Source organism: Gymnoscopelus microlampas (genome assembly GCF_963454915.1).
Source record: "Gymnoscopelus microlampas genome assembly, chromosome: 2".
NCBI classification, from domain to species: domain Eukaryota; kingdom Metazoa; phylum Chordata; class Actinopteri; order Myctophiformes; family Myctophidae; genus Gymnoscopelus; species Gymnoscopelus microlampas.
This window is the reverse complement of record NC_139939.1, coordinates 42179207-42189830: the sequence shown is the minus strand read 5'-3', so window position 1 is coordinate 42189830 and position 10624 is coordinate 42179207. Positions and strand designations below refer to the sequence as shown.

Below are 10624 nucleotides of genomic sequence, written 5' to 3'. Positions count from 1 at the left end.
TGCCTCTCTTTTTCAGCTCTCTCTTTCTTCACCTCTCCACATACTGTCATACAGGAAGTGAGTTGAGTTACCGTCGAAGTTTCCCGTGGCGTCGTCCTCAGCTAGAATCACCTCCTCTGTACAAACAAAACACAGTGACTGTCTGTTAGTCCAGTTTGATCATACATCCTAAGTGTTCATATGCATATCACTGTTGTAAGGCAGAAACCTCCTATCTCCATATTTAAACTTTTTGGGTTAAAAAAAACTTTTGGGACACAAAAGTATCAAAAAATAGCAGGTCTGCAAGCTCGAAATGTGGCGCAAAGCGACAGGCTTTGAGCTTGTCGAACTGCTATATTTGGGGGTTGTTCTGACCTGCTTTGCAGATCCACTCCAGATATCCGTTCAGTTCTCTCTCTATCTGCTGCTGTCGCCTCAGTTTCAGGAACTCAGCTCTGTTCTCCACTCGCTCTCTCTCTTTGGCAAACTCACTGCGACAAGCAAGCCCACACGCACACAAGCACACACGCACACACACACACACACACACACACACACACACACACACACACACACACACACACACACACACACACAGGTTAATTATTGCAATTATTACAGCCACACACATGCATACTGTACACACACACACACACACACACACACACACACACACACACGCACACGCACACGCACACACACACACACACACACACACACACACACACACACACAATGAAGTGGACAGGTGAGACTGAGGTCCTACCCTGAGAGGACACCTAGCACCAGGTTCAGCATGAAGAACGAGCCGATGATGATGAGGGGGACATAGTACATCCAGTTCCACGCAGCGCCCTCCACGTCGTTACTCTGTAACACACACACACACACAAACACATTGTTTTGACTTAATGCCCGCTCTGAAGTCACTGATTTTTAAATAAAAAACGATAAAAAGGCTCGAATCCTTGCTGCTGGTGGTTCGTGGGGGCTGGAAAAAGAGGGGGAGTCCCACATTTTTTGTTGCGCTTTAAGGTTGCCCTTTGCCGGGGTGTAACACACACACACAAGAATTGTGTAAACCTCCTGGTTTTCTCTATCTGTCTCTGTGCCACACAGCCTATACATACAGCTAGTAACAAACAGGTCATCAATGTCCATGTTAAGGCTCCGACACAGCCACTGTTTACAGAACGTTGGCTCATTAGTGTGGATGCTCCCAACATTATCCTTACGGTTATCATTAATTGATGTGTCATGGATGTATAGTATCTTGGGACTATTATGAATTGCTGAGCACGAGCAGTAGGCATAGCTACGTTATGTTCCATTCTTGCCATGCTATAATAGGTGGTTTAACTAAAGAGAATTAGCGATACACAGAGAGAGAGAGAGAGACAGAGAGTCGGAGAGACAGAGAGAGAGAGAGAGAGAGAGAGAGAGAGAGAGAGAGAGAGAGAGAGAGAGAGAGAGAGAGAAATAGATGTTAGCGTTCTTTCTTGTAGGCAGGACATATAGCCTTGTTCTAAAACAGCCGCCCCAGTCACAGTGTGCCTGTGTGTGCGCTGCTCTCTACTGTGTGGCACACAGACACAGTGCAAGCCACCCGTTCTCCATTAAACTTTCATTGGTTTCCTCCTGGCTGCCTACGTGACTGCCGGGGTCAGTCCATCCATCAGAGAAGATGTTAAATATAGAGCTAGGATGACTGGAATGGGAAGAGACACAGGGAGGGAGAGAGGGAGAGAGAGAGAGAGAGAGAGAGAGAGAGAGAGAGAGAGAGAGAGAGAGAGAGAGAGTGAGAGAGAGAGAGAGAGAGAGAGAGAGAGGGGAGGGGCAGGCAGACAGACAGACAGACAGACAGAGAGGGAGAGGAGCAGAAAGCAGGGGTTGAGGGGGTGGAGCCGGGGATAGGTAGACGCTATAGACAAGATGGTGTTTTGAAGCAATTCTTATAGACTATTATATGGTGCTTTTCCACTGCATGGTAACGGCTCCTCTCGACTCAGCTGTTTTGCTTTTCCATCTGGGCAAAATGTGCAGATGTTAACGACATGTTAAAGGTCCAGTGATTTTTTTTTTGTATATCTGTGGTCATCATATGGGCATACCTAACAAAAAAAGATGCCAAAACAATTGAAAAAAAAAAAGATTTCTGTGTATTCAGTCTGTGTATATCAAAAGTCCCTAAAAAGCCAATCTTGATTACTTCCCGTGAACGAAAACGTGCTGCGTGATGACATAGATCAACTTTCATGAACATATATGAATCTTGATTTCATTCACCTGTGTGATTCCCATATCTAGCACTGTGCACCATAGACATATAAAGGTAGACGCCTCCTCTGGCTCTGAAGCGTATGTATCTCGGACGCACTTCCGCTTCCTCTATGCTTGTGGGGGCAAGCTGGAAACTTCCGTGTGCGTCACAGAAGGGGCGTTCAGTAGGCCAATCAGAGGCAGGTGGGGGCGGGACAACTAGATTCTGACAAGTCCTGGAAAAGACGCGCTGTGACTGGACAGTAGTCAACGCGCTGTGATTGGCCAGTGCCCGTCCCCCCCCGGAAATATGGCGGCCACCATACCAAGCATGTCGCTCCAATGAACTGCAGAGGCCAATGAGGTATCTAGGTTTCTATATCTGTGCTGTGCACCGCATTAGTGAGGCTCTACCGTGCCATAGCCTGAAGGGATGGAACGTTCCGATTGGTCGCGAGGCATTGCAGTGGACCTTTTAAAGCAAAATAAAATCTCACGACTGTTGGGCCAAAAAAAAAAAAAAAGAAGTTTGGCCTGAAGTCCTGAAACAGCGTGAAAGGTTCTGTGTCGTCGTGGTGACATGATCTTTGACCGGTCGACTTTTGTGCGAACACACAGACAGACACACAGTTCTAAAAAAAAAATACTCACGTAATAGAGCATATCTGTCCATCCCTCCATGGTGATGCACTGGAAGACGGTGAGAATGGCAAACAGGATGTTGTCGAACTGAGTGATGCCGTAGTTGGGTCCCAGCCAGCCCTCTCTGCAAGACGTGCCGTTGGGGCACAACCGAGAGGGAGGCACCAAACCGCATGGCTGATTATCCACTAACTCCTCTGGGGTAACACAGAGAGAGAGAGAGAGAGAGAGAGAGAGAGAGAGAGAGAGAGAGAGAGAGAGAGAGAGAGAGAGAGAGTCACAGGTGGGAGATACAACAAAATTAGGGTCAACAACGTTTAAAGAACAGCGGTCACGTACTGTCCATCTCTTCTTTTATATATATTTGGAGCAGTGTTGGGGATAACGGGGTTACAAGTAACGACGTTGCTGTAACGGAATACTTTTTGGGAGTAACTAACGTGTTAGTTTTGCATTAGAGTACTCGGTTACTTACAGCAGTTACCTTTTCTGAAATAATGGCGTTACTTCATTACATTTATTTTCCCTGTTCTTTCTGTTGCCACAAAGGGAAAAAAAAATCCGTCCGACGCATTTGCGCTGGTTCCTGAATGAATGAGCTCGTCTCTGTCAACGGAGACTCGGACGGTCGCGGGAGTTAAACGAAAATCGGTGACCGATGCTTTGCAGTCTGTGGTGATTGCTTAAACAAAAATCGGTGACCGATGCCTTGCAGTCTGTGGTGATTGCTTAATCATTCTACCGTATTCAATGGGTCACGGCTTTTGATGTGACACGTGGCTCGCGGTATTACAATTAAGTCTTGTTTACATTCATTTGTCGCACGTGTGCGACATGGCAGAGATTGAGAGAAGACGGAGAGGTTATCCTTTAGTACGGTCGTGGAAGTATTCACATTATCTTTGGATTTATCAGTGAAAGGAGGAGAACGTCAATGCAAATTAGTCATAGTGAAGCCCAGCACAGTTCCGCACTCTTGATTTTATGTTTACCAAACATCCTCCAGGTGGGTTTTAATCGTCGGAAACGCAAAAATAATTTAACGAGTTAATTTTCTCAGAAGGCAATCCTGTAATGTAACGGAATACTTTTTTAATGGCAGTAAACCTGTAACGTGTTACTTTTAAAAGGTAACGTTACCCAACACTGATTTTGTACCAAAATGAAATAATCACAATAGGCTCTGTGCATAACTGTAGTCCTACAGTAGGTTTCCAGAAGCTGGCATTCCCAGATCCCCCCCGAACCCAGTTATGTGTCGAGGTGTCCATGAACAAGACACGTAACCCCTAACTGCCCTCCCCCCATCCCCGAGCGCTCATCATAACCATCTGAGCAGCCATCAGCATGGGTGAAGCTGAAAACGTAATTTTACCCATGGACTTTAACCAGGTCCCGCACACACATATGATTGATCTTAATCGCGGTTGGAACGTTTTTTCTCCTTGAGCGACGTACACTGATATCGTGTGTGTTTACAAATGGTCAGACAAGTGATCATAACAGATATACATTTTCTGTGACCAAAAGGGTATAAAAAACGAAAATCTCTGGCACTGGGCAAACACAGCCAGAAATAAGTATGGCACTGAATGAGTTAATTCAAATGGAGACTTTGCCCCATAGTCATTGAAGTAAATATTGGACCCATTCTTTACAAGCCACATAATTATGTTACGCATATATTGTACTTTTCAGACTGAGAAATCAGGAGGAAATTATCTTCGTTCAAGACCTGACCGTGTCAGCAACAGTGATCATAGGATGTTCACGCGACTACTAGTACCATTTCGTACTTTCAATTGACTATCTTAGTAAAATGATCAAAGATATTTGCTACAGTTATGCACAGAGCCTATTTTGAAGAAAACAAATTAAGTGACACCTACCTTTTATAGATATCACCGTCGTAGGGATACGGTATTGAACGATGAAAGGAATTATTTAATTTTTTTTGTCAAATATGCACAGTTTTTAGATACAAGTTTTGGACACTTTGGACACTTCTCAAAAGGAGAAAAAAGAAAAATAGCTGAACGGCAGAACGGGGGATTTCAAAAATAAGGATACAAATAAAAAACACCATGGCATGATGATGATGGATAACTTACTGCAGCAAAATGCCATGTTTCACTGCCCGCTCAAATGAACAGTGGTGGAAAAAGTACTCAGAAGTAAGTAAAAGTATCAATACTGCAATGTAAGGAATACTCTGTTACAAGTAAAAGTCCGGAATTCCACATTTACTTGGGTAAATTGGTATCAAAATGTGCTTAAAGTACCAAAAGTAGTTTTCAAATGTATAAAAAGTTTTCAAATGTATAAAAATCCTTTGAAAACAGCAGAACTACAAGCTCACAATGCGTCGCACCGCGACGCATTGTGAGCTTGTAGATCTGCTATTTTCAATTGGCCCAAAGGTATATAGGGTTGAAGTGGTTAATGTATGTTTTGTAATAATAATCCAAATCTACAAAGTAACAAGTAACTAAAGTTACAAATAATTGTAGTGGAGTAAAAAGAACAATATTTGCCTCCGAGATGTAGTGGAGTAGAAGTAAAAGTACTGAAAACTGGAAATACTCTAGTAAGTAAGTAAAAAAAATAAAAACTCGAAATTGTACTTAAGTGCAGTACTTGAGTAAATGTACTTAGCTACTTTGCACCACTGCAAATGAAGTGGACCAACGGTAATACGGAATTGAGCCTCATGTGACTGTCATCTGCTTGGACATTTATTGTCTCACATGAGCGGGTTTAAGGTTTGATTTATACTTAGTTGCGCACGAGGGTGGGTGTCGTCGTGCACCGAAAATGAGCCGATCTACAAGCCCAACAACAAGTATAAATCATGCTTAATTGGACAGGAATCAATCATGTTCAATCATCATTATACTGTAGCTTGAGCTCAAGGCATATCTTCGTTAAACCAATTACATGCGCTGGTGGGTTGGATTGGATGTCAATCAAACCCAAAGTGGCTTGACATCAAAAGCTGTCCTTCTTGACATCCTGGATGTCAGGTGCTACTTTATAGCAGTGGTTCTCAACAAAAGTGGGGGGGTCCGGGCGGACCCCCACCGGGGTCCTTGAGGAGGAGGGAGTTCCAAATTATTGTTATGAATCAAATAAGGGCCCTTCACAGGTCTGCAACTCTGTGGCCTTAATCCATACCGAACCTGGGGGGGTCCTTGAAAATGAAAGAAGAACTTGAGAACTACTGCTTTAATAGTGCCTACTGCTGCATTTCAATTTGTATTACCCACAATTGGTGACCATCAATACTGTGCACACAGAGGAACATTTTGGCAATTACCGTAAAACCGAAAATTTGTCTCTGACACAACTGAAAATGGGGGGAGAAGAGAATAAGTAAGAAAAACACAAATCATCAACAATTGAATTTGCGTAAAAAAAGATTCACACAAATTAGCAGTGGTGGAAAAAGTACACAAAATGTTTTACTTAAGTAAAAGTAGTAATACCACAATATAAACATACTCTGTTACAAGTAAAAGGCCTGTGTTCAAAATGTTACTTGAGTAAAGTACAAAAGTATTGGCATCAAAATATTCTTAAAGTACCAAAAGTGAAAGTACTAAAATGTTTGAAAATAGCCTATGTATAAAATAGGGCTAAAGTGGTTAATGTATGGTTTATAATATAATAATGTATATCTGCAAAGTAACGAGTAACTAAAGTGTTCAAATAATTGTAGTGGAGTAAAAGTACAATATTTACTTGTGAAATGTAGTAAAAGTATAAGTATTGAAAATTGGAAATACTCCAGTAAAGTAAAAAATCCTCAAAAGTGTACTTAAGTACTCTACTTGAGTAAATGTACTTAGTTACTTTCCACCACTGCAAATTAGATTTACTTGTTTTTATTTTTTATGAATGCGTCAGCGTCGCTCGCGGCCCTCACCTGAGATGTCGTCGTAGCAGGCGCGGTGGAACTTGCCCATGTAGAACTCCAGGCCGATGATGGCGAACATGAGGATGGCCACGAACAGCAGCAGGCCAATCTGCAGCAGGGGGATCATGGCCTTCATAATGGACTTCAGCACCACCTGCAGGCCTGGAGGACAAAGTGCAACACGCACAAGCCGTTAAATGGGGGTCTGAATCGCTTGCAGTGTTGCCAAGTCTGCTTATTATAAGCAACTTTGGGCTTTTTTCAGCTGTAAAGTTGCTTGTAAATATAACCCGTTTTGCGGGTTGTGTTGTTTTGTGGCTTGTTTCTAAAGTGTAAGCACTTTACCTATATACATTTTGTTAGATTTTGACAAATCTGGATTTTTTTAAAAAACATTTTAAAACTCAAATCTTTTATGGAGGTCACTGACTCACTGGCACAAAATATTCTCAAATGAGGGTCCGTGGCCAAACACAAATTAATTTGGAGGTCCTTGAAATGAACATGTTTGAGAAACCACAGCTCTAAAACAATATTAGACAATAACGTTTGACTGGCCTGCCCTAGTCGCTTATTTTGGGCATAGACTGTAAAGAATATTGACGAAGGGAACCGTCACGTGACCCATTGGTTTCTATATTCATATTCATATACCTCCAGGGCTGTAAGTATCCATTATTTATCTTAGCGATTATTCTATCGATAACTTTGTCCATTAATCGAAGAATCTAGAAGCTTATTTTTTAGCTAGGCTATCAATTAATCAATTATCCACTTGAGCCCTATTTTATATTATATATATATTGTCGCACAACGGTGTCGTGCAACAATTGTGAAAATAGCTGTCGCGTTGTAAGCTTGTAGATCGGTTATTTTCACTATTTTTGACATTTTATTTTTAGCTTTTGAAACTGACATGCCTGCCCAAAATAAGGATAGATTTATTGATTTTTTAATTAAATGATTATCGATTTTTAGCAATCGATTACATGAATTAGTTTGATTAATTGTTACACTCCTACATGAAAACACAGCAATAAGTTTTATTTTGTGTTAACATGTGAACATTTATTGAGGTATGTTAGCAATGATATAAAAACGCTACACAGACAATAGTTTTTATACTGTGTGTATGTGGAATGGAAGAAGACATTATTTTCATGGCCTGTGTTCACTGGCTGCTGCTCCGTATCCATGGAAACTACCATAGCATTTTTGTCGGGCAGAAACCTCATATCTTATTGTGTTTTTTGTGTGACTTAACGCCCTACTTGATCATGCTACATCGTCACACAAAAGTATCAAAAGTAGCAGATTGACAAGCTCGAAACGTGGTGTGAAGCGACGCGTTTTGAGCTTGTCGATCTGCTATTTGAGCTCGTCGATTTGCTATTTTTGAATTTGAATCCTGAAAAGAAACAGTTTTGGACATATGAGGTTTCCTCCCCAACAGAGACGATAGCTATTTTGCAAATATGGCGGCACTGGCAGCACAGAGAAGAAGCCCAGAAGTTGATCGAGGCCAGATGTTTCAGCTGTTTTACTGTCATTCGTGTTCATCATGTTCATGTTCACACACACACACGCACGCACGCGCGCACACGCACACACACACACACACACACACACACACACACACACACACACACACACACACACACACACACACACACACACACACAAAAACGCCATGCAAGCACACACACACAGAGTAATACTTACTGGGAATCCCAGAAACCAGTTTCAGCGGTCGCAGCACTCTGACGGCTCGCAGTGTCCTTAGATCAAACTGAGACCCCACCGATGACAGAATACTACAGACACAGAGGGAAAGAGATAGAGAGAGAGAGAAAGGGAGGGGGGGGGGGGGGGGGGGTGAAAAGAGGAGAAAAAAAGAAGAGACAAGGACGCTGTGTGAGACAAAATGTTTGTTCCACAACCATGAGTCACTTTGATTGATTGATTGATTAATTGATTGATTGATTGAATACTTCATTAGTCGGAAATATAAACAGCAACGTGGTACAGTAAGACATTAAGGCTAAAAAGGATAACACAAAAAAAGTTTTGTTTCCATTGTGGTCCTACGATGTATTCAATTCATCAACATATCATACAAAATTGACACAATAATACAAAGCACATACACACACTCACTCCTCACATGTGCTGAGTGTTTGCTAACCACGTGTTTGCTAGACCAAAGCTGACTAAACCAAACATTCACGGAGGAAGGGAGGAGGGAGCAGATGGGGTTCTTCTCTCCAGTCTCCACTACACACATAATGAGTTTACCTTCCTAACATTGGAGCTGTTTGAGCCCCCATTCTGCATCAAACGGCATTAAATCATCGAGGGAAGAAGGAGGATCACCCAGTACATGATGGGGGAAAATGGGATTTCACGTCCTAGAATACACTCAATATGATAGTAAATCCCCCCCCCCCCACAGTAGTCACGGCTGCTCTGTTGTAATATATACAGTAGAATTTAGCCAGTGGTGGAAAGTAATTAAGTACATTTACTTAGAAGATATAAATTATGATGTTATGAAACATACATTAACCACTTTAGCCCTATTTTATACCTAGGCTGCTACCAACCTAGCCGATCTACAAGCTCACAACGCGTCACATTGTATTTCTACATTGCAGTATTGATACTTTTACTTAAGTAAAACATTTGAGTACTTTTTCCACCACTGAATTTAGCTAATGCCCAGCGTTGTAGTGGTGATTTTTTAACTGGTGGGACACTATTACAATTGTAATGATGTCACGCACATGCACTTCACGCACACATGCATTTTACTGCAGTTCATTCACTGCACACGTCCTAATTTAGTTCATGAATCCATCAGCCACTGTTATCTGATGTTTTTTCATAGTAGTGTATATTTGTCTGTCATTAAATGTTTCGATGAATTGAGCACAATAAAGGACCCCAATGGAGACAAGCCATAGTGCTTTCTTGGGTTTAAAATCTTCTTAACAGACCTTGTATTGAACTGTACTTCCCTGTGCTTGTCTTTCAAACGTTCTCTTTGGACAGTTTCAAAACATCTGACAGTATGCCTATACACTACAGTACTCAGCAGGTCACATAATGGCCCATTGATATGCATCCTGCCAGGGTCATTCCTATGTTAATTCATGCCGTTGACATTCAGCCGCTTTTGTACGCTTTGGTAAGAGGTGTGAAGAGGTGTGTGCACGCACGTGCACATCCGTGCATGTGCGTGTGCACGCCCCTCCTCAAAAGACTGGTGGACGCCATGGTACCACGTGCAATGAGCACTACACCTATGCTAATGGCCCATTATAGAGTAACCCTGCCTTTAGCCAAAGTTGTAACACATTCTCACCCCCAAGGCGTCTGTGTTCACTGTGTGTGACTGCACACCTGTTGTGCATCGATGCAGTCACACCTGTCTCAGGCCAGGTGTGACTGCTTCAATCAGCCATCCCTTGGGGGGCCACTCACAACAAAGTATGCGACAACGTGTCGACATCGCGGTGGGGGGGGGGGGGGGGCTGAGGGACGCAGCCATTTCAATTCATTTCCTATGGGAGTCACGTGGTTATCAAGCGTCCGACGTGCAGCGACCCGCGCCTACCCCCTCCCTCGTGGACGTTGGACGCTTGATAGTTATAAGGCAGGGGTTTTCAACCGGTGGTCCGCGGACCACCACTGGTCACCAGTGGTGGTGGTGGAAGTATTGCAGGTGCTTTTTTCTTTTTACTTTTAATAAGTTTCAGGAGTTCTCACTGTGTGGTGTGTGTGATATGAAATGTGAGCTTACCATAATCACAGTAATAGTCCTTC

General features: G+C 42.6%; 1 protein-coding gene across 1 annotated transcript in view; it reads right to left on the bottom strand.

Moving 5' to 3' along the window:
• The window catches only part of cacna1ab (calcium channel, voltage-dependent, P/Q type, alpha 1A subunit, b), a gene marked incomplete at its 3' end in the record, with an annotated part of 238846 nt that overhangs the window by 81087 nt on the left and 147135 nt on the right, over nt 1-10624 (bottom strand). The window contains exons 5-10 of the mRNA XM_084071455.1: nt 8522-8613; nt 6809-6961; nt 2893-3080; nt 749-852; nt 358-473; nt 72-116 (exon numbers count right to left, since the gene is read on the bottom strand). Of these exons, the coding sequence (XP_083927581.1) occupies nt 72-116; nt 358-473; nt 749-852; nt 2893-3080; nt 6809-6961; nt 8522-8613 (698 nt within the window). The remainder of the gene's footprint in view (nt 1-71; nt 117-357; nt 474-748; nt 853-2892; nt 3081-6808; nt 6962-8521; nt 8614-10624) is intronic.